This window comes from Heloderma suspectum, chromosome 4, assembly GCF_057233095.1.
Source record: "Heloderma suspectum isolate Gila_16-S chromosome 4, 16-S_ref, whole genome shotgun sequence".
Taxonomy (NCBI): domain Eukaryota; kingdom Metazoa; phylum Chordata; class Lepidosauria; order Squamata; family Helodermatidae; genus Heloderma; species Heloderma suspectum.
The window spans coordinates 243,881,261-243,906,005 of NC_139461.1; the positions used below are offsets into that span (position 1 = coordinate 243,881,261).

Here is a 24,745-nt window from a genome sequence, read left to right on the forward strand (position 1 = left end):
AGGGCACTGAGCCTTCGGTTTCATGACAGCAGTGAGTTTTGAGGAGGGACTTAAAGTAAGCGAGAGAGGTGGCCTTTCCATTGTGGGAGAATGGGCAGATAACTCCATTTGCTCCCTCTCTTATTGCCTTTAAGCCAGGGCTGTTGAACATCAGGCTGATGGCCAAATTTGGCCCACCTAGGGGCCAAATCCAGCCTTCTTGGGTTCCCCATATGGCCATGCCCCCTTCCCCTGGTCCCACCCCCTTTCCTCTGACCACTGATAGTTTGGTGGTTTCCCCACGTTTGCTGTTTTTCTCCCATTCAAAAAGGTTGAAATGGTTCCCCTTTCACCACCACCCACCAGTGCAATGTGGTCCCTGAGAGCTTCTCCAGCATTAAATTTGACCCTCAGGATGAAATATGTTTGACATTCCCAGTACAAGCTGACTCTAAAGTCTTTTTTTTTAATTCCTCCAAGCTGTTTTATTGATGTTATTATTCAGTTGTTCTGCTTTTAGCATTTTTATTGTAAGTCACCTTGTGAGGACTTGTCCCCCAAACTAGGAATTATTATTATTATTATTATTATTATTATTATTATTATATTGAGGAAAAAGGCACACTGAGGTGATAAAATTGGAAGATCAAAGCCTGAAGGCAGGTAATGCCACATGGTGTGTACAATGAAAGAGATACATGATTTTGGTGGCAGAGTTCTGGGCAGAAGCGAAAGGGCTGAGGTGTGACAAGGGAAGGCTTGAAGAGAAGAAGGCTGCAGCAATGAAGGTCCAAGATGATCAAAGCATCAACTAGAGCTTTAGTCAAGGGGGCAGAGAGACAGGGATGGGGTTTTGTAATTCTGGATAGAAAGAATTAATGTGATTTGGCAATGGACTGAATATAAGGAAAAGGAAGAGGGCAAAATCAAATTGGCTTCATGGCTGGTTGACAGGATGGATGGTGATGCTGTCAAGGAGACAGAGAGTAATTGAAGAGGGAAGGCTTAATAGGGAAGATGAGCAGTTCCATGTAAGATATATTGAGTCACAGATAGTGATAGAACATCCTGTTACAATATCAGACAGGTGAGGGGGAGGAGGAGGGTTCCTACTTCCTACCATTACTGAGGACTCAAAGGAGAGTTGTGCAATGTCACTTGCCTGTGTAGCAGCCTTTGGTGACCAGTGCAGGCATTAACCGATTACATATTTGGCTCATGTTATTAAATGGGGACTACCTGGTAGGTTCAATGGCACAGCATAACTCTTTTGAAATGCTCATTTCCCAGTAAGAGGCCCACACTCTGATACAATCCACTCTACCAAGGGTTAGCAGCCATACACTTTTGATTTGGAGGAAGGATGACTAAGGTTGGACCTGTAATGCAGTAACTGCCTGCAGTGATGTAGTGGTGAATTTGGAAGTGCAGTTGCTCATCATGACAGTCCTCATAGCCATGCCCCCAAGGAGAGTCCAAAAATGCAGGTCACTATGTTGATCCATATCTACAGACCAATCCTAGTAGCTTTCGACTCCACCAGGAGCAGGTCTTCTGTAAAGCTAATGGGTCTTAATTGCCCACTGAAGACCAAGCCACCCCAAAATACTTTTCATTATAACAAGGGATGGATGAGTCTGTCAATTTTGATTTCTCACAATGTCTCATTTTTCCCAGTCTTAAATTCAGTTCATCCCAAACTTTGGGCATTTTTTTAAAAGTTTGCATGAAAATTCATATGCATTTTTGTGTGAATTCCTCCTAATCTATTCCTTTTTGTATGAAATTTTGCTTAATATACACATTTCTGCAAATAATTTTCCTAATATACTGCATTTTAATCTTATTTTCACTAATATATGACTTTTTGTATGGGAGAACTCAACTGCAAAATTTGGAGAAGTGCAAAGTATTTTGCTGAATTTTGGTTCGCATATTGGTTCAAGAGTGCAAAATATGGTATGTTTGCATTAAAGATGAACTGAATGAATCCCCTCCCCCATCCCTAATTACTGCAGGGATATTTTACAACAATACACTGTTGCTGAGAAAATCCATTCAGCCTCCCCCACTCCGCTACTATGAGGATTGCAGCTAAGATCGGGGCAAAAGGGAAGCCTGAGTGGGACCCTGCAAGCCCAGCCTCCACCACAACTCTGTCTACTTCACTCATGCAAAGTCCTTATGCAGGACTCTGTAATATAAAAGAGCAAGTGGCTTGAGACACCCAGTTGTTGGTCAGCAGCACCAAAAACAGTATGCCATGAAGGAAATGGTGACATCACATCCTGTTTGTGCTATGACTTCCAATGGGAGTAAAAAGTTGGAACTGGGCCTCGGGCAGAGTTTTGTGGTGAGATTTGGAATTCAAAGCGCTAAAGGGAAACATCAAAGGTCAGGACCAGGACCCTTCCCCAGAATGAAGCTGGAGGAAGCGTTTCCACTAACGCTCTGGAAGCAAAATCAGAAAGCTTCCATCTGGCTGCATTATTTATTTCAGTCTGTGCCACAATAAAATGCTATCTCCCTCCTGTCTATTTGGTAAGCAAACATTGCTCAGACAAATGGGGAGATAATTTATTTGCTGACAAATTCAGATAATTTAAAGACACTCCTTGGATTGCTGAATTTTACCTGCCTTTGCAAAAACAATGCTCTTAAAACATGCTCATTTAATGCTATGTTATCATTAAGATGAAGTGATCAGCAGCTTGCAGCAACTGGTAATGGAGCCAGTGAGTCGCTTTGCATCACCAGGGATTTCCAGAAGATGCTAGTGCCAATATATTTCTTAATGAACACGTTTTCCCATTCATGAATGTGAATACACAATGTGCTCATATAATGTGAGCACATAACACAAAGACTGGAGCTACTATTATAACGAGGAAAGGGGGAAAGCTGAAGACCACCTAGTAAATCCATGGCAGCAGCAAAATGTGAACTGGGGACATTCTGGTTCACAGCTCAGCCACCAAACTGGACTAGCTCTAGATCCATGGTGACAAGGTAAGGAGGCTAATATGTCCTAGGGTAGATAGGTGCAGGAGTAGGGATGTATGAAACCCCCCTTACCTGGCTTCGCCGGGTTCCGCTGGCGTGGGGAGGCACTCTGTCCCTTCCCCTGGAATCCGCGCCGGCCAGCTCCACTCCACGGGGATTCCACATCCAGCCGCTGGCTAGCAGGGACGCAAATGGCAGCGGCCGTAGCCGCCGCCATTTGCGTCCCTATATTCAGCTGTGATAGGCTATGTAAACACTTATGTAGCCTATAACATCTGGGTTTAAAAAAAAAATGTGTATGCAAATGGCGGCGGCTACAGCCACTGCCATTTGCGTTCCTTATTTTTGGCTGTCTTAGTCTACGTAAATATTTACATAGACTAAGACGACGAAAATAAGGGGGAACGCAAATAGCGTCCGCTAGGCTATTTGTGTTCCCCCTTAGTTTTGCCGTCTTAGTCTACGTAAATATTTACGTAGACTAAGACAACCAAAAATAGGGAACACAAATGGCGGCGGCCGTAGCCGCCGCCATTTCTGTACGTGTTTTTTTTTTAAAACCCAGATGTGATAGGCTACATAAGTCTTTACGTAGCCTATCACGAATGGGGGGGGGGAGACTGCAAATGGCGGCAGCGGCAGCCGGTCGGAAGACCAGCCGCTGCCACTGCCGAAGTTGCCACTGGAGCCGCCACCGTCCGGAACATCCACCCCAGGTAAGTCTCGTCCAGGGGGCAGAGGCGTGGCAGGCCGTTCCACCATGGAGTTCGGGGGGCCGAATGCACTGGCATTCAGCCTCACCGAGATCCGTGGCAGAATTCTCTGACATCCCTATGCAGGAGAGGAGAGTGTAACTGGCTTCATCTCAGCATGTTTGTTCAGTTCTGGAAGAAAGTGCTCTGGTCTCCCTCATAACAGTGTTTGGTTTACATACGATGGGAAAACTTCCGGCTAGGGATAGGAGAACCGGGGATGCTCAAGCTCACCAAAATTCTCCGATCTCCACTTTGAAGTTCAGTTCACATTGCTCCCATTTTTGTTTGCCACCTGTTTTTCCCTTTATTCAAACAGGAAAAGTGCATATTTTGAAGAGCAAAAGTGCACGTGTCTGTGCGCATTTTTCAAAAATGTGCCCCAATGACTAAAGTGTGAAAATGCAAATTTCTCAGAAGTGATCGTAAGTTCAGGAATGTGTGAGCTTTTCCCAAACAATGTGCTCCTGTTCATGTTGGTGTTTGGGGTTGCAAACAGGGCAAGTTCTGATGATGTACAAAATTATTGTGCTTCTCTACTTCAGGCTTGTCAAATCTACTTTTCTATTTTTACTAGAGCCCCAAGATTCACAAACTAAAGCCAGGTACAAAAGACCTATACATAGGGCAAAAACAGATGGGCAAAAACAGATTCCTTGAAATATGTGGCTAACTGCTACATTTTTTTTTCACTTTTATTCTAGAGTATGTAGAACCTGATCCAAATTGGGCCTATGGAGGTGGGAAGGGTTAAAGCCCCTATACCCCCAAACTAGGATCCCCCTGATCCAGATTGGGCCCACTGCACCTTGTTGTTGTTGTTTATTTGGTCAGTCGCTTCCGACTCTTCGTGACTTCGTGGACCAGCCTGCGCCAGAGCTTCCTGTCGGCTGTCACCACCCCCAGCTCCCCCAAGGTCAAGTCCGTCACCTCCAGAATATCATCCATCCATCTTGCCCTTGGTTGGCCCCTCTTCCTTTTTCCCTAGCATCAGCATCTTCTCCAGGGTCTCCTGTCTTCCCACTGCACCTTGTTGTTTTTCAGTCATTAAGTCATGTCTGACTCTTCGTGACCCCCTGGACCATAGCACGTCAGGCCTTCCTGTCCTCCGCTCTCTCCTGGAGTGTGCTCAAATTCATGTCCATTGCATCAGTGATGCTATCTAGCCATCTCATCCTCTGCCATCCCTTTCTTCTTTTGCCTTCAGTCTTTCCCAGCATCAGGGTCTTTTACAGAGAGTTTTCTCTTCCCATTAGGTGGCCAAAATATTTGAGCTTCAGCTTCAGGATCTGTCCTTCCAATGAGCAGTCAGGGGTGATTTCCTTTAGGATGGACTGATTTGACCTCCTTGCAGTCCAGGGGACTTGTGAGAGTCTTCTCCAGCACCACAGTTCGAAAGCATCACTTCTTCGGCGCTCAGCCTTCCTTATAGTCCAGCTCTCACAGCCATACGTTACTACTGGGAAAACCATAGCTTTGATTATGCAGACCTTTGTCGGCAAGGTGATGTCTCTGCTTCTTACTATGCTGTCTAGGTTTGCCATAGCTTTCCTCCCAAGGAGCAAGCATCTTTTAATTTCATGGCTACAGTCAACGTCTGCGGTGATCTTGGAGCCCAAGAAAATAAAATCTGTCACTGCTTCCATTTCTTCCCCTTCTATATGCCAGGAAGTGAAGGGGCCAGATGCCATGATCTTAGTTTTTTTAATGTTGAGTTTCAAACCAGCTTTTGCACTCTCCTCTTTCACCCTCAACAAGAGGCTCTTTAGATCCTCTTCGCTTTCTGCCATTAGGGTGGTATCGTCTGCGTATCTGAGGTTGTTGATAATTCTCCTGGCAATCTTAATTCTGACTTGTGATTCATCCAACCTGGCGTTTCTCATGATGTACTCTGCATATAAATTAAATAAGCAGGGCGACAATATGCAGCCTTGTTGTACTCCTTTCCCAGTTTTGAACCAATTGGTTGTTCCATGTCTGGTTCTTACTGTTGCTTCATGGCCCTCGTACAGATTTCTCAGGAGACAGGTAAGGTGGTCTGGTACTCCCATCTCTTTAAGAATTTGTCAGAGTTTGTTGTGATCCACACAATCACCTACTCTACAATAAAAAATGACTTTCAAATAATGTCTATTTTGGCCCTTGGAATTAAAGAACAGGGTGCTTGGGGCACATTTCTGAGTCCAGGAATTTGTCTTCATTCCTAGAAATGAATGATTACCCCCAAATTTCTTCATCTTGGCAGCCTAGTTTAGGTGGAAAAGATCATTTTGTTGTTACTGTTGTTAAACCATTGGGAATCAGAAACCTTTGCTGATCTAATGCAAACCACCCAGAGATCTAGCCGTAGATCCCATCTACTGTCTGTCCACCACTGCATTAACCAGATTAAAACTGTGAGATGCATAGATCCCATTGTGATGGAGGGCTACAAAAGCATTTATATTAGGCATGAATTTTTCCACAGGTCCATAGAAGGGATGTATGAATCTATCAGTTAACTTTCTCCCACATCCTTTTTTTTCTTTCTTTTCAACCTCAAGTTCTTTCCATCCTGTTTATAAAGAAATCTGTAAATTTTGGTAAGTTCTTATCGAGCAATGAACTGAACCCATCTGCACAGACCAAATTCAATTGGTGCAGCAATTCCCAGCATGCAGAAGGCCATGTTGTACCCACCTGCCATGTTAAAGATGAGGAGCCTCTCAGAAAAAAAATCAGGTAGCACTCATAGCAGCCCTAATTCTGATGACAAACAAGGCTGAACACACAGGGATTCAAACCCAGACTTTAAGTCTTAAAGCACCCAAAGGCTAAAGCCCTCTGCCTTGATGGACAAATCCGTCAGTTTCACTTTCTTCCACATTCACTTGGTTTAAATCTCACATTCTTTCTGTCCCATTTGTGGAGAATTATGCACATTTTGGTAAGATCTTATAAAAAAAACAATCACCCATCCCTAGTCTAGAGCTTCACCTGGTGCAAACTGGAGTAAGGACACTGACGTGAATTGCCTTTTTCACATGGGGGCTAAATATGGATCTGCTTTCATTCTGTGTTCTATCCATCAGCTATACAACTGATCTGACAGAGGAGGTCCTGATCCTTCTCTGCGCAGTCTTGAGAGTCACCAAGGCAGGTGCTCTGACTTTGCATCATTCTTTGCAAAGGTGCAAATGGTGATGCACAGTGCAAGACAAAAAAATAAATCATAGTTACTGTCTCCTCCTCTCATGCTGACAGTATCATTTTGGCTGACTCCAAAAGGAAAATTAAAAGCACACAAAATCTTGGCACCTTTAAATAATGGGCCTTTTTCCTGAGTCTGATGTTGGGCTCCATGTCTACTTTCACTCCAGAAAAACAACATCCTTCACAGTAGCCCAGGAAAGAGCCATCATTACCCAGGCAGGTTTTATGAGGACATGGGAAGTTGCAGCAGTTTCACTGGGTGCTTAGAAACAAACTGTGCTGCACTGCAAATATTAATCACCATGGACATTTTAATGGCAGACATATGCGTCCAAGTCAGATGCTCAACAGCCAACTGGTCTCTCTCAGCTTCCATACAGGAACCTGTCTCAGTTCTCTACACCTGTAGCCATGTGCTTCCCTCTCCTTCCCCAGGATCTGAGCCTCTCCTTTTTGACAAATGTCAGGGCCTTTTGGCTCCATTGCTTACAGGCTTTCTTCCCTTCTCGGCATCCATGTGTACCTGCCAACTAGTGGAGGCTGGTGGCTCTGATGTCAGTGGGGCTGTGGATCCGCTCCAGGTTTCAGTCAGAACCAGTCAGAACTCTAAAGGAGCTATCCAAGGTGCTGAATCCAATCCCCAAAATAGGTTTGGCATCTTGGATAGCTCCTTTAGAGTTCTGACTGAAACCTGGACTGGATCCACAGCCTCACTGACATCAGAGCTACCAGCCTTAATTGGTGCCAACTTGAGATATCACTTAATGCATCTGATGAAATGGACTGAAGTCCACAAATACTCATGCCTAGGGATGTCAGAGAATTTCACCACGAATCTCGGGGAGGCCAAATGCCAGCGCATTCGGCCCCCTGAAATCAGTGGCGGAACGGTCTGCCCCCCCCGCCCCCCCGGGACGTGACTTACCTTCGGCGAATCTTCCTGGCGGCGGCGGCAGCTCCGGCGGTGGTTCGGCAGCAGCGGCGGTGGCAGCTGGTCTTCCAACCGGCTGCCACCACCACAATTTCCAGTAAAAAAAAAAACAACGTGATAGGCTATGTAAAGATTTACATAGCCTATCACGGCTAGATTTTTAAAAAACACCGTGATAGGCTACGTAAATGTTTATGTAGCCTATCTCGGCTGATTTAAAAGGAAAAAAAAACCCGTGCATACGCAAATGGCAGCACCAATGGGTGCCGCCATTTGCGTTCCTTATTTTGGCATGTCTTAGTCTATGTAAACATTTACGTAGACTAAGACGGCGAAAATAAGGGGAATGCAAATTGCGTAGATGTTACGCTATTTGCGCTCCCCTTATTTTCACCGTCTTAGTCTACCTAAATGTTTATGTAGACTAAGACATGCCAAAATAAGGAATGCAAATGGCGGCGCCCATGGGCGCCGCCATTTGCGTACGCGCGAGGGGGGTTTCTTTTAAATCAGCTGTGATAGGCTACGTAAACATTTACGTAGCCTATCACGGCTGACTGCAGGGACGCAAATGGCGGTGGCTACGGCCACCGCCATTTGCGGAGCCAGCCGGCCAGGATTCGGGGGGGGAGGGATGGAGCGCCTCCCCCCCGGCCAGAATTTTGGGGGGGAGGGACGGAGCGCCTCCCCCCCGGCCAGAATTTTGGGGGGAGGGACAGAGCGCCTCCCCCCCACCGCGAATGTCACCCTCTGAAAAGGTAAGTGACTTTCATACATCCCTACTCATGCCACAATAAACGTGCTAGTCTTTAAGGTGCTAGGAGCCTCTGTGCTGTTTTTCCTATTGTATTGGCCCCAGGAGCTTAATCAAATCACCTGTAGTGTTAGAGGGGCCTAGAGATCCATAATGCTTGCTTAAGTTCATTATTAGTGCAATTCCCTTGCTAGTAAGCCTCTGAGCATGTGAAGATGTGTCAAAGGGCTGATAGCGAGGCCTAGCACATTCTATACTAATGAGTGAGAGTGTTATGAAGCACTCTGCCTGGGAAGTGAAGTTTGTTTACCTTAAAGCTACAGGTGGCTGTGCTGAGAACCAAGAGCTGTTAGTCTACGCTGGGAATGAATGCTAGGGGGCACTTGCTGTTGTCATGCTGCCTGATTGCTAACATGTATGGTATAAAATCCATTGTACCCCTTGGCTCTGGGTTCAGAGAAGCTGTCTGATCCAACCATTGGGTATACCTGTGTGCTGTAAGTTACTCAATAAAGTACACCTTTACCAGTAAACCTGGGTCTGATTAATCACTATCTTGGCACCTCTAAATTAAGAGGTTGAAGTTCATGGCCAGGGCAATACACCATGTACAATCATGTACAATCCTCTGGAATTCCTTTGAGGCATGCTCTCAGAGAAATGTGTTTCGGACATTGATGCCTTTTTAAACAGCAGACAGGGACTTGGAACTAACTCCACATTCACACAGAGCACCAATTCCTATCTCATATTTAACAATCAAGGGATGGCATCTTAAGAGGCCCTGTAAGCTTAGATACATGGAAAAATAAAATCTGAGGATGTTTCCAGGCAGAAGGCTCCTTTTGACTAACAGTCAAAAGGCATTGTGCAGCTCTTCCATCTTTTCTTTCTTAACACTTTTGGTTTTTTCTTTTCTTTTCTGGTAACTAAAAAAGATGGAAGAAGTGGTGGGAAAAACCAGAATGGCTACAAACTGAAAACGATGTCTGGATCCCCACACCTCCCTAAATTCTGCAGATAAGGCAGGGTGACTGCGCAATAGAAGCCTTGTCAGGAAGCACCCTCAATGCATTCTCTGTGTCTTTTCCAAGGTAGCACAGTCTCCATGTCTTATTCTTTCCTCTCTTTACTCACTGCATTGGCAGCACTTCCAAGATCAACTTCCAAGCACCATCGTTGGAGCTCCCTTAATTATGGAAGGGATGCAACCATGGTCTTTTGTGAGTTCCCAACTCACACACTGTGTCTGTGTGTGTGTGTGTATGCCATTTACATGAGCTGAAAAAAGGGTGGAAAGGGAATTGGCCTGGAATTTTCTAAAAGTCATACACGCACACAAATACAAAAATCTTCACTGCAAAGGAATCCAGTAAGAGCCCTGCCTAAAAAGCCTATGTAGGTGTTCTCTCTAATGAATAGCATCTGGTACCTCAGAATGTGGAGATGTCCTTGGCCTTTAAATGACTCTTGCATTCTATGTAGTGGATTTTATTGAGCTGGAAAGCATGGGTCCTCTTTATTTCTTGGAGCATTATGATATATGTGAAGAGGGGCCAAATGTATTATTGTGTTTGCAGATACACTGTAAACAATTTTCTACTGAATCCTTATAAACTTAAAAACATCTCTGTCTCTTTGGCCCAACTGGAGGCATTAAGAAATCAAATGAGGAGAAACAGAAAGATAATGGCTACAGCTACACCTGACTTGATGTGTTCCATTAGAAGCCAATGGCTTGCATCCATGAAAGACTGAAGTTTGCTGCTACCTGCTCAGAAGGGTACAAATGTTAGTTTTCACAACAATGTATAGTGCACATTATATTTTATTTCTTTGTAGCTTTTGCTTTTTCCCATTTCACCTCACCCTTGAACCCATAAACATTTCTGTAATAATTGTATGTGCTTTTAGTTTTGCGGCAGTAGAACTTGAGTCATCACTATTCCCTTATTTCTGAAGTTCAGGCAGTGAACACTGTTGCATATGGAGCCAAAATGGCACCACCCAGGCACAAGAGGGAGGTATCAAGGGAGGTATCTGCAGGCTCAGGGAAATGCCAAGGTTTGCAAAATTCCAAATTATCTTTTTTGGGGGGAGCCCTAATGAAGGCTGAGCATTCTCAATGGCCACAAAATGCTATACGATAGACTGTTGCAGAAACAAAATGGAAAACTGGATGGAAGCGGGAAATGGAACGGAGCAGGGTTGAGTGAGTAGAACACTGAACAGGAGCACTCCATGCTGCAACATTTTGTTGAGGGTCCCACTTCTTAGTTTCAAGGAAATGTACTTGGAGGAGAAATGGGAAAGCAGGTTTCCCCTTGCAGTCAGTGAACCTGAAAAGCCTGTGATTCTACAGCATCAGACGTTCAGCATCATAGAAGCATAGCTTACCAGATAATCAGGGTTATCCAGGGCATATTCCCATTCAGGTGAGCAAAGGCTAGTACCAGCGTAAAGGAGGGGATGAAGTGCTTATAGATGCTGACATCAAGGAGATACCTTATATCCAACAGAGTCATGCAACCAGTCATGACCTTGGGGCATCACGGTGCTGCAACAGGTAAGGATGGTTCCACTCAGTTCCACACAAGCCCCAGAAAGGAAAAGGAAATCTTACAGCAGACAGTGCACATCCTACAGCCCCACCACGTCTTCTCTGCCTGAAATCCCAGACACCTTTATCTGTCTTTCCCCAGAGGGAGGGAGGCAGTAACTCTCCCATCTTTCAGTAAACATGTCACCTGCAACCATCACCTCAACTGCATGGCTGTCAACAAGACAGATATCCTGTGCACATTGTTTACTACTCTAATCCCTCCCAGTCATTTTTAGTGGGAAACAGCTGAAAATACAGATGACCACATAATAACAGCAAGACTGGACCAGTGGCCAACACACGCACATGCACACACACACACACACACACACTTTCTTTACAAGATAGAAATGAGCCGCAAATGGGACACAAAGCTCAGCAAACCTGACTTTCTTTTCAAACATGTTCACTGGATACTGCATCCTAATGTATTCAACTCACTGGAGATTTGCTTTGTAAAGCTCCAGTATCAGTACCCTGCACTCTCAGGCAGCTGCTTGGGACAGGGCCCACTGGCACTCAAACCTGCCCCAGCTAGGGATGGCAGAGAATTCCGCCACAGATTCCAGTGAGGCCGGATTCTAAAGAAATGCCCCCGGAATCCATGGCGGAACGGCCTCCTGCCCCCCCCCCCGCGGAATCCCCCGGGACGGAACTTACCTGGGGCGGATGTGGCAGATTCGGCAGCAGCAGCGGCAGTTCCGGTGGCAGCGGCTCCGGAGGCTGGTCTCCTGGCCAGCCGCGGCCGGGCTGCTGCTGCCATCATTGGCGTCCTTGCAACTGTGATAGTCTACGTAAGTATTTACGTAGCCTATCACGGTTAACACCAAAAAAAAAACACCAGCGTACGCAAATGGCGGCGGCTACGGCGGCCACCATTTGCATTCCCTATTTTTCACCATTCTAGCCTACGTAAATATTTACGTAGGCTATTAGGACGAGAAAAAAAAGGAACGCAAATAATGCCCACTACACTATTTGCGTTCCCCTCTTTTTCGCCATAATAGCCTACGTAAATATTTACGTAGGCTAGAACGGTGAAAAATAGGGAATGCAAATGGCAGCCGCCGTAGCCGCCGCCATTTGTGTATGCTGGTTTTTTTTGGGGGGGTGGCGTTAGCCGTGATAGGCTACGTAAGTATTTACATAGTTATTTACGTAACTATCATAGTTATTTACTATCATAAGTATTTACATAGTTATTTACGTAACTATCATAGTTATTTGCATAACTATCATGACAGCCTGTCTGGATGCAAATGGCGGCCGCTACAGCGGCCACCATTTGTGTCCGCAGCAGCCCGTCTGCAGCCGGAACTCCGGTTGCGGACAGCCCTGGCCAGCTGTTCCGCAGAGCCACTGCGAAGCGGAGCTGGCCAGGCAGGATTCTAGGGGGGAGGACCAGATCGCCTCCCCCCCATTGAAGATTCCGGGGGGAGGGATGGAGCGCCTCCCCCCCACCGCGAAAAATTCCACGAAAAGGTAAGTGAGTTTCGTACATCCCTAGCCCCAGCCCCCTCATGTCAAGTGACTGGGTCCGTGAGCCATCTTTTTTAATTTTCCCACAATGCCCTGAAGTGATGCTACATCATGGGCATTGTGGGAAATTTAAAATGGCATCTTGCAGCTGCTGCCAGGAAACATGCAGCCAGGGCCCACCAACATAGGAGGTCACCAGATCGAACTTGGCAGAGGGCCCTCTCAAACCTGGATCTGGCCCTGGTCTAGTTTGGATAGAATCATAGAATCATAGAATAGTAGGGTTAGAAGGGTTAGAAGGGACCTATAAGGCCATCGAGTCCAACCCCTGCTCAGTGCAAGAATCCAAGTCAAAGCATCCCTGACAGATGGCTGTCCAGCCTCCTCTTGAATGCCTCCGGTGTGGGATGGCCCACCACCTCCCTAGGTAATTGGTCCCATTATCATATTGCTCTAACAGTCAGGAATAACTTGAGCCTGTTATTCTGTGTCCTGCACTTTGGGATCATCAAGAAGAGATCCTGTTCTTCCTTTCTGTGACAACCTTAATCCCATCCCTTCAACACAGGAGAGAGAGAGCAGAAGGTGTACTAAACAAAACCCACTAATTTTCCATGGGCTTGGAGGAGTGAAAATCTCACTCAGCATGTAGAAGCAACCCAAACATTGCTCAAAGTACAGAAAGTGGTACAAACATCCATAATGGAGGCAGATCCAGATCCTAGTATGTAGCAGTAGAGGAGCGAAGGTGGGAAGAAGCAGAACTTGGCCCACAACTGAAAAATCCACAGCTGCTCCTGGAGGGAAGTATGCCTGTATACAGCCTTAATGTGACAGATTTCCCAACTACAATGTGTATTCGTGAAAAAATATATTCAAGAATAAAGCATATTTGCATGCACTTTTTTTAATGCAGATTGATGTGGACACAAGACAAAATGGATTTATGAAGGAACATGTGCAAAACTGACATGGACCAGACACAGTCTGCTCCATCTATCCCTAGTTTAAGGGACATCTGGAACCCATAACCTAGATTGAGCAAATCCAAATGTGATTCTCATTCTTTCCCATTGTGTATCTGGAACCTTGGGCAAGTTATTGAGCATCCATAGACTAGATGGCTCAGCTTCCTCTGCCAAGTTGGACCAATGCACAACTGTACCTCCATTGGTAATGTCTTTCTGAGCTGTGTATAGGGGGAAAAGGAAGAGAAATGTGTAAAGAATGGGCTTGACACATTAGCTGCAGCACACGCAATAGCTCAAGAGTAAGGAAACCATTGCACTGCTGCGCTGCCCATGGCACCAAGCACCCATACTCCAATCCCAGGTCCAGATATTATTTCCAGCAACATGAGAATGTCAGTGAAGCATAAGTAACATTTTCTTTTTACACTGTGTGTGTGTGTGTGGGGGGGGATCTCCCTACTAGATGGGGAGAAGAAACTGGCCCTGTTAAGTACATGACCAATGTTAAGGCTGGCAGGGGAGATTGGATGCACAGGGTGGATAGAGAGGGGTTTGTTTCTCCTCCTCCCTGTCCCAAAGCATAATGAAACTGCCTGTGATGTAAAATGACAGAAGCCCTGGTGCTGGGCACCTCTTGCCTCAAGCATCAATTAAAATATTTCACTCCATAAAAATTTCTAGCCGCATGGGAAATACTATGCAAAATTGCTGTTAAAGGGAGTGGGGGAACCCCAGAGAAATTGGCTGCCATGTAAATGATACCAAGTCTTCAAGCCACAAGTACAGAAAGTGACTGGGACGGCTCCGTTATCTCTGTGTAGTCACATCCACTCACCATCCTTGACAGACACTGTGCTTCTGTGGAATTCATGGATGCCACAGCAACTCAAAGGAGAGAACAGAGAGAGAAACAGGGACAGAGAAATATACCTAGACCGCTGCCTCCGCATGCTGCTTTCTTGCTTCCCACTGAGAATAGATTCAGATGACACAGTAACTGCTTAAAGGCCAACCCTGCATTGCTTGTGACCTTGTGGAGACGAAGACTCCAGGCCCAGACACTATGAACTTGATACTTCTCCACTCTTTGTCCTCCATGTCCACATTTCATTTGACCAAAGACAAGTGGAAACCACAACAAAATGTTGTGCCCTCTGACCGAATACTTCATTCCATTCCCCTCTCTCAGTTTTCTATTGTTTGCCCCAACAAACCCACAGCGTTCTGTAGCCACTGAGCATGCTCAGTCCACATGGGGTTGTTCAGGGATCCCTACCACCACCACCACGGCGTTTGTTTCTACTGTTTGTACTTCTGCAAATCTTAGTGTTCCCCCAACCCTGCCGATACCTCCCTCTTGTGTGTGGGTGGTGACATTTTGGTTACATAAGGATTGGCACTTGAAGAATCAGTTCCCATCTTTCAGAAAACATGTCACCTGCAACCATCACCTCAACTGCAGGGTTGACAGGATTCTATTTTTCAAACTGGAACCTGTACCTAAATACATAAGACAAGAGATCCTCTTATACCAAAGTACAGTAAAGAGATGGTGAGCATGTGTGGACAGATGATGGAATGGAAAGTTTCTTTTGATGGGGAAAGGCAGCCAGCCAGCCAGGTATGGAATGGAATGGAATGAATGTATATTTGGATTCAACACCTGTGAATAGAAACTGATGGTAAACTTGAACAGAGTTGCATCCATGCCTTTGGAATAAACTACTAGTAATACCTTCCTTCTACTTATTTAACCCACTCATCCCAGGGCTTGGGGCAGGTAACAGTATGGCAGTTATTCTATCTTACTTCCTTGTCCAATGTGAATTAAAAAGGAAGTCATGCAGGGTCAAGCTTTAGAGAGTCTCCAGAGGAAGAGAATTCCATAGCTGAAAGGCAGTCATTGAGAACGTCTCTGCGCATACTCCTGCAATTCTGACTTGGCACATAAATAGTATGTTTAAGGGAGCCCCCTTAAATATATGTGCATAGTATGAGCACTAACAGAAGAGAGACGTATTGCATCTTGGACCATAGCTCAGTTTATACATCGCCCACATCTTTTAGTCCGGCTCTGGCAAAAAATATATATTCTTATTTGGTGGAGAGAGGTGGTATGCATGGCAGTTCATTGTTCATATTCCCTTGAGAAATTCATATTCTCTTGGGAATATGTCTGTTCAGTGGACCCTAACCATGTACCTGTGAATGTGAAGTGTGATCATGATTAGGGATGCATGAGAATTGTATTTTTCACTTTTTACCAGAATTTGCCCCATTTGCATCCCCTAAATGTAAGTGAATTTTTCAGGAAAAGCTCACATATTCCCGAGTTAAAAAGATCATAATTTAGGGGGGGGAAGTGTACTTTAAAAATGATGATTTTGGAAAAAAATATGCATTTTCATGCTTTAGACAATGGGGGAAAAGTACAGAATTTTCCCATTCAAACCACAGAAGCTAGCAATTGGGAATGGTGATGAGGCAAACCAAGCTTTGAGGTGGAACCTGGAAAACCTTGATGAGTTTCAGCCTCTCGGGTTCTTCCATCCTTAATCATGATAAGCCACATGCGTCAAGTGTGTGAGCTCATGCCTGTGGCTGAGGGCACACATGCCGTCGTGTGGCTGTGCTGGCACTTGTGTTCACAACACAGTCAAGTGCTATTCACTGCAAAAGCGACACGCCTTCTATTCCTGTGGCTGCTTTTATGTGGATCCAGCCTGACATACAAGCCCGAATTTCCAGCTGAGGGCAAAGCACTAAATGCCAAGTAGGTCCTGAGCAGAGGGAACTCGAGCACTTCCTGACTGTCAGTTCCTGTTTTAGAGAAGAATCCAAAAGCAGCAACATCGCAATAAGGGAAGAAACTGGGCTGATCTGAGAGGCTGTAATAGGAACCCGAACGAAACATTTTCAAAGCCGCCTCGAGTAATATGAGTGTCTTGAATATTTTATATAATCATCTAGTGGGAGCTGGGGGTACCTTTCCACAGCGCTGCATCCCTCTCCAGCACACAGCTTTATAACCTGTCAGAATACGGTTTTAAATAAATCATTTTAAATGTGTGTTTTCTCAAGGGATCCAAGAGGGGGGGGGAGAAGACAGAGAGAAGAGTTGCTGAGATAGATGTGGCTGATGGTGGGAGGGAGTAATGGAAATTTATGAGCAAATGAGGAAAGAAAAGAAAGACACAGAGAGGGCAGTCGTGGTAAACAGTTTGGAGGGAAACTAACAAAGGGGAGGGAAGTGCGTGTGCAGAAATGGCAGACCTGAGGAGAGAGTAGAAAGAGGGCCCCAGGGGGGCTGGGAAATGTGCCCGGTGGGTCAGTTGAGTTAAATGTGGGTTTGGTGCTATTTAACGATTGCAAAGATGGTGAGGCATTTAATTGGCTCATCCACACATTTCTGCCATACCCCTACAGGGATCAGAGGTTGGCATGGTTGGGCCCCTGCTGAGGCCCAAAACTCTGCAGGGGCCCCACTGGTGCATACTGATGTTGCACTTCCTTACCATCCCTACTTCCTCACTCTCCTGTGCTATTTGTCTGGCCCAGAGCCAGTGAATGTGGGTGGCAAGAAAGAGGAGAAGCACCTTCTGCCTCCTTCTCACCCATCATCTCTCTCTCCCTGGCAAGCAAGCTGGCAACAGTGGTGAGGCAGAGCAGAGCAGCTGATGACACTGGCAGCAAGGGGAAGGTAGGCCCACATTGAAGGAGGAGGCCCACTGACAGTGTCTTGCCCAAGGCAAGGTGGTGCTGCTAGGGCCGAGGTCCTTGGGGCTGAGGTCCAGGGTCCCCACAGCCCAGGTGGCCCATAAATCACCATCCAGAGAGTCCCAATGTGATGGGGGCAGTAGCAAACAGGCCCTGCATCAGCACCTGGCCCACCAGGGCTGACACTGCTTGCTGCAGCATCCTTATTTTTCAACATTTTAGAGTTAGAGAGAAGCTGACTAGGCATATATATGGTTACACATGCTCATTTAATTATTTTTACATTAAAAGTATATTATCCTTTTCTACAACAAAATGGTGCTTTTTCCCAAGTAAATGTATTTAGGATCAGAACAGCAAAAGCAAACTCCATTTTATTCCTGTAGTCATGGGTTTGTTTGCTTTAACACATCAAGAATGTAGAGCTGGGGATGGGTGAACATGTGATGTTCAAGCTTGTTGAGGTTCTCAGAATTCTTCCTTGAAGCTCATTTTGCCTCATTTGTGTAGCCCAAATGCAGGCATCTTCTTTTATTCAATCAGGAAAATGCGCATTTTTAAAATGCAGATTTTTTCCCAATTGAAAAAAATACATTTTTTTTCCTGACTGAAAACACATTTTCCTCCATAGGCTAAAGTGAACTAATTGTGAAGTATGGAATGGCGGAGAGGGGAGAAGTCAACAAACAGGTTTTGAACTACTAGTTCTGTTTCCATACAAACCTCTCCTCTTTAGTTGTGCGCTTTACAATTCAAGTCATATACATGACCTTCTAAAGGGCCCCCTCAAGGATAATTAAGTCCAAGGTCTAAAATAATCTAGTGGCACCACTGGCCCAAAGGCCCTCCAAAACCTGGAGCTGGCTGTGCCTCAAGGCTTTCATCATCCACTTTTGAACTTTGGCCATGCCTTGTGGCCTTATGCACCAGGCATCACAATCTAAAATCAGAGCCAGCCCAAGGAATGTTGCTCCCTGAAGTGAAGAACAAGATACCCCTCCTCCCAGTCCATGTACAAAAGCCAACTGGACTAGCAAATTTATTTTATTTTTATTTTATTTATTAAATTTATTAATCACCCATCTGGCCGGTCACCCAGCAATGAATCTGTCTTCAGCACTGAGGATGGGACAACTTTCTCCACTGCACTTGAAGACAGCAAGGAAACTTAGGAGGGAGCAGAGCAGGCCACATGGCACACAGGTTTCTCCTCCAGCTTCTCACTGCGACCTCCCAGAATCTGCTGCTTGAGGAGACTGCTTCAGCCTGCCTGATGGCAGGGGAGGTCTAAAACAATGCTCCTGTTCCACTATCACTGCTCATAAGCAGGTCTGGGAGAGGTTTTTGGCCAATAGAACCTCCCATGTGTTAGACAAGACCCACACAGCCACCTCAGCCTTGTTCTCTGACAAACATGTTCATACACTCCTGCCCTTGACTCCCACTGATACAAAAGACTTCTGTCTTAGATAACAGAGATGTATCAGGAGGCTGCTTGATCTGACTCCAATTCCAGAGGATCCAACCCCTCCAAGTTTGGGGAATCAGATCAATCAGCCTCCCGATAAATCCTTGCCCTAGAATAGATTCTGCCACTCCTGGTCAGCTCCTTTTCCTGTCATAAAAAAAGTCATCTCAGTTAATAACAACAACAATGTATATGGTACCTTCAAGTGTGTGTGTGTGTGTGTGTTTTCTTTTTCCTGGGGGATTTTGTTGTGGTTTTAGGGGTGGGTAGCCTGCCTGATAGGCGGGAGCGAGGGGGCATGTGTCCACCTGATGGAGGCAGTGGGGGGAGTGTTGGGGGCCAGAACATACCGAGGCTGGGCGGCAGGCGCTGGCGGAGCGCTAGGGGCAGGCCATGCCAGGTAAGGGGAACAAGGGGGAGATGTGTAGTATCTGTCCCCTGCTCCGGGCCTGTCCAGAGCCAAAGGATGGCTGGGGGAGGCGTGACCCCATCTTCTGGCCTTCGTTTGCTGCTCTGCAATGCCAGGTCTGTTACCCAGAAAACCTCCCTCATCCATGACATGATCCTGGATGAGGGTGCAGACCTGGCATGTATTACGGAGACCTGGCTGGCCGAGGCTGCTGCTCCAACCCTTGCAGCCATGTGTCCAGCTGGATTTTCGTATGCACAGCAGCCGAGGGCTGGGGATCGGGGAGGGGGAGTGGCTGTTATCTACCGAGAGTCCTTGGTCTTCACCAGACCCCCTCTCCGGGAGACCAAGGTTGCTGAGTGCATGTACTGGAGGTTAGGCCCGAAGGGCAGTCTGGGGATTCTGCTCGTGTACCGTCCACCCTGCTGCACGACTGACTCCCTGGCCGAGGTGCTTGAGGTGGTCTCTGATGTGCGTGTACAGTCCCCTAACTTACTGATGTTGGGGGACTTCAACGTACATTCGGAGGCCATCCTCACAGGAGCACCTCGGGACTTCATGGAGACCATGGCCTCCTGGGAGCTGCACCATATTCTAACTGGGCCCACCCATGTAGCCGGTCATGCACTAGACCTTGTGTTTGTTTCTGGAGAAGTGGGGAGTGATCTGAAAGTCGGGGGTATATCCACCACCCCCTTGTCATGGTCAGATCACTATCTGGTGATGTTGGACTTCTCGGTTCCACAACCCCTCCGCAGGGGTGGAGGACCCATTAAAATGGTCCGCCCCAGGCGTCTTATGGATCCGAATGGATTCCTGAACACGCTTGGGGATTCTCTGGGGCATGCCAACGGCCACTCGGTCGAGACCCTGGTGGGTGGCTGGAATGCCACAATCACTGGGGCATTAGATCAGGTGGCTCCGAAACGCCCTCTCCCCCTGAACAGGGCTCGGACTGCACCATGGTTCAATCCACGGTTACGAGGTCTGAAACAGGAGGTGAGACGGCCGGTGGCGGAAGTCTCACTCCAAAGACGATCAGACATGGGCTAGAGCTGTATCTTCAGCCTATCACATGGCGGTGAAGGCAGCAAAAAAGGAATATTATGCTGCCTCCATCGCGTCTGCAGAGTGCTGTCCCAGGAGGCTATTCCAAGTGGTCCGGAGCCTGGTCGGTCCTGTGGCTCCAGAACCACTGGAGCATTCTAAGGCCTCCTGTGAGGCCTTGGCAAGGCACTTTGCAGATAAAATTGATCAGATTAGGTGTGTTACTCTGCACACTGTGGATACAGTTAGTGAGCAAGAGGTGGCCTGTGGCAAACCGGTTTTGTGGGATCGGTTCCAGCTTCTTCCTCCTGATGAAGTGGACAAGGTGCTTTCATCGGTACGGCCGACCACCTGCTTACTTGATCCTTGCCCATCTTGGCTCATTATGAGCTGCAGAGAGAGACTGGGTGAGGGGATCAAGGCGGTGGTGAACGCCTCCCTTGACGAGGGAGTGATGCCATCAGCCCTCAAGGAGGCAGTGATAAGACCACTCTTAAAGAAGCCCTCCTTGGATCCTCAAGTTTTGAACAACTTTCGCCCAGTCTCAAATCTGCCATTTTTGGGCAAGGTGATTGAGCGGGTGGTGGCGGTGCAGTTGAAGGCACACTTGGAAGAAACTGATTATCTAGACCCATTTCAGTCAGGCTTCAGGCCTGGGCATGGGACAGAAACGGCCTTGGTCGCCTTGGTAGATGATATGAGGAGGGCTCTGGATAGGGGTGAATGCTCCTTCCTTGTTCTCCTCGACCTCTCAGTGGCTTTCGATACCGTTGACCACGATATCCTCCTGGACCGCCTGGAGGGGTTGGGCATTGGGGACACCGTATTGTGGTGGTTCTGGTCCTTCCTCTCCGGCAGGTACCAGAGGGTAGCACTGGGACAGGAGGTTTCGGACCCATGGCCACTTACTTGTGGGGTTCCACAGGGTTCCATCCTCTCCCCGATGCTATTTAACATCTATGTGAAGCCACTGGGGGCTATCATCAGGAGGTTTGGGGTGCAGTGTCATCAATATGCGGATGACACGCAGCTCTACCTCTCGTTTAAATCTTCACCAAGGTTGGCCGTAGAATCCCTGTCCAAATGTCTGGAGACGGTGAGTGGCTGGATGGGGAGGAATAGGCTGAAGCTGAAGACTGAGAAGACCGAGGTACTTTTGGTGGGAGACAAGATGAGGCTGGGGGATGTTGACCTGGTGTTGAATGGGGTACGGCTACCCTTGAAAGACCAGGTCCGCAGCCTGGGGCCATTTTGGACTCCCAGCTGTCCATGGAGGCTCAGGTGTCAGCTGTGAGCCGGACAGCGCTGTATCAACTCCATCTGATACGGCGGCTGCGCCCCTTCCTTCCCGACCATCTGCTCCCATCAGTAGTACATGCCCTGGTCTCCTCTCATTTAGACTACTGTAATGCGCTCTACGTGGGGTTACCCTTGAAGACGGTTCGGAAGCTGCAGCTGATACAGAACGCAGCGGCTCACCTGATTAAAGGCAGCCGCCGGCGAGATCACATCACTCCAGTGCTGAAGGAGTTGCACTGGTTACCAGTTGTTTTCCAGGCCAAATTCAAGGTGTTGGTTTTGACCTTTAAAACCCTATATGGTTCCGGCCCAGCCTCTCTTAAGGAGTGCCTCCAGCAGCACCAGACAGGCTGCTTAACAAGATCAGCCTCGGATGGCCTTCTCTCTGTCCCATCAGCCAGGACAGCTAGACTGGTGGGAACGAGGGAGAGGGCCTTTTCTGTGGTGTCCCCCACTCTGTGGAACTCCCTCCCTAGGGAACTCCGTCATGCCCCCTCTTTAATGAGCTTCCGTCGTGCATTAAAAACGTTGTTGTTCAGGCAGGCATTTGGGGTGGGTTAGGGTATTTTAGAAAATGTTTTTATTGTAGAATTTTATTGTTTTAAACTGTTTTATTTATTTATTTATCTATTTATTTATTTCATTTCTATACCGCCCAATAGCCAAAGCTCTCTGTTTTTATTGTATGTTGTACATCGCCCAGTGTGGCTGGGTGACCAGCCAGATGGGCGATTAATAAATTTAATAATAAATAAATAAATAAATAAAATAAATGTTCAAAGAGCTTCTCATATATGTTATTTTGTAGCCTTTACTGCATACCTGTAAGGTAGGTCAGCATTATTATCATCTCCAAACTGCATGGAGGGGAGGCTAAGCTTGAGAGAAAGTAGCTTGCCTAGTGAATTCATGGCAAAATGAGATTCAAACCATTGAGGGCCATCCTTCTTCATAGCTCAGCTCAATGCATTTTCATCCCAGCCCCATCTTTATCCCAGCCTGCTTTGCTTCAGACTGTTACCTTATCTCCTGAACTTAGCCACCAAGGCTCTCTCTCACACACACACTCTACGAATATAAAGACTATGTTGGCTGTAGAATTATGTTGATACTATATGGAGGATGTGATAGTGTGTTCTCTCCACCCATCAAACAGTCCCAGTGATTCCCACAGAGGATCCAGTTCATATACCTGGTTGATAAAAGCAACCAGTATCCTTAATGAGAACACCTGTCCATCAAAATGGAGATTGCCTGCCTGTAAGCCCCAACATGGAAGATGTTCACAGCCCACAGCTCAACTGGGCAATGGACTTCCTTATGTTACAACCTTGGAATTTAATCTTGCAACAACCCAGCCAGATTACTCCACCCCTCCCATGCTCCACCTCTCCCATACTCCACCCCACCCATGGCCCTCCCACCAGCTCACAGCCTCTTACTTGTACATTTCTTGATGGCGCTTCCCTTCTTGAGAGCATGGCGGCTCAGCTTGCAGTGGAAGTTATCCTCCCAAAATTCAGCAAACCAAATGTTTCGACGGTTATTGTCCAATGTCCTACTGGAGAAATAGCGATCAAAACCTGATGAGAGAAACAGATGATGGAAACATGAGGTCTTGGAGTCAAAACGTATTGGATGTGCTGCACATAAAGCAAAGGAAATCTACCACTTTTGATGCAAGGGACTTTTCAGCAAGTGAAATTGCATGTTAAAAAGAGGACGATTGTGTATGGAAACAGAAATAGTAATTCAAAAGCTATTTGTTGACTTCAGTGAATACTGAGGAACTTTGGAATCTTTCAATTGTATACCCAGCACAAAGATAAATAGCTCGAATGGCGATTCAGACAACGTGCACTGTCAATTTGATCGCCCATTTGTCTAGAATGGGAAAATGTTGTTCTGTTGTTGTTGTTTTAATCTTTTATTGTGAATTTTTACAAAACAAACCAAAATGAAAACATTACAAACCCTAAAAAAGAAGAATGAAATAAAAATAAAAACACAATGACATGTTCAAAATCCTCAGTTTCTAACATTACAATATTCAAGGGGAAAAAGGGCAGGGGAAGATTACACATAAACTTCAGTGAAAGCAGACCAAATATCTGCATATAAGTCCATTTGCAAGTTATGCCTATATACCACTCTTTCAAAAGTTGCTAGTGTTGTTAAGTCTTCAGCCCATTGTGTTACAGGCGGTGAGCTTTTACCCTTCCATTATTGCAGTATCAGTTTTTTAGCATCCAAAAGGGCACAAAAAATTAATTTACACTGACCATGTGTTACATTCCAATAAGCAGGTAAGTAATTTAAAAGAACATTTACATCAGTAAATGATGTACATTAAAGAGCTTTCCAATACAAAGTTTATCCATACAATAACTTCCTCCCAAAAGGAGGCAGCCATTGGGCATTTCCAAAACATATGAATAAAAGAAGCATTGACTGCATTACACCTCCAGTAAAGGCTTGTCAAATTCAGCTAATTGTTGTTGTTGTTTAAAGGACAAAATTTTGAGAACAGAGCCTCAATTCATTTGATGATATCTTTTGGTGATACCTAACTAAATGAAAATGGTTTGAGGATCTAGCTTTCTTGACAGGAATATCAAGAGGGGAAAAAAATCTACAGTGAGATATACGTGGGCTGATTCACATGAGCATTTTTTAGTTAATCAATTTCCTAGGTTAATCCCTCAATTCTCACTTAGCAATATGGTTGCTGTATCCTGAGAAATGCTTGTTTTGTTTGCAACACATGTGAAGCAGTTTACATTTGTGTCCAAGGTGATCTTCTATCCAGGCTTTGTTCAGGGCCAAACCCACTTAGATTTAGTCATGGGCCTTCAAACCATTCCTTGTGTGGGTGTTTATAAATGTTATAAAATGCTGGCCACTGTGCAGTGTCTGATCAAGACATTCTGTAACATCCTTTGTTTTATATACAGAATCACAACAGTACCAAATTGAGAAAGCCTAACTCAAATCCCTGCACTGAATCATGATAGTCTATATCACAGAGCCCCACCTGAACAGTTTACATCAACCAGATTCTAATGTTCCATAAACAGATAACTGGAACACCTGAAATGCATGATTCCAGAGGTGCTCCAGGGCAAGGAATACATTTAGATGT

At 46.1% G+C, this 24,745-nt stretch overlaps 1 protein-coding gene across 1 annotated transcript in view; it reads right to left on the minus strand.

Annotated features, from left to right (window-relative positions):
* GRM4 (glutamate metabotropic receptor 4) overlaps positions 1 to 24,745 on the minus strand; it is a 378,281-nt gene that overhangs the window by 101,076 nt on the left and 252,460 nt on the right. The window contains exon 5 of the mRNA XM_084851663.1: positions 23,046 to 23,186. Coding sequence (XP_084707789.1) covers positions 23,046 to 23,186 — 141 coding nt within the window. The remainder of the gene's footprint in view (positions 1 to 23,045; positions 23,187 to 24,745) is intronic.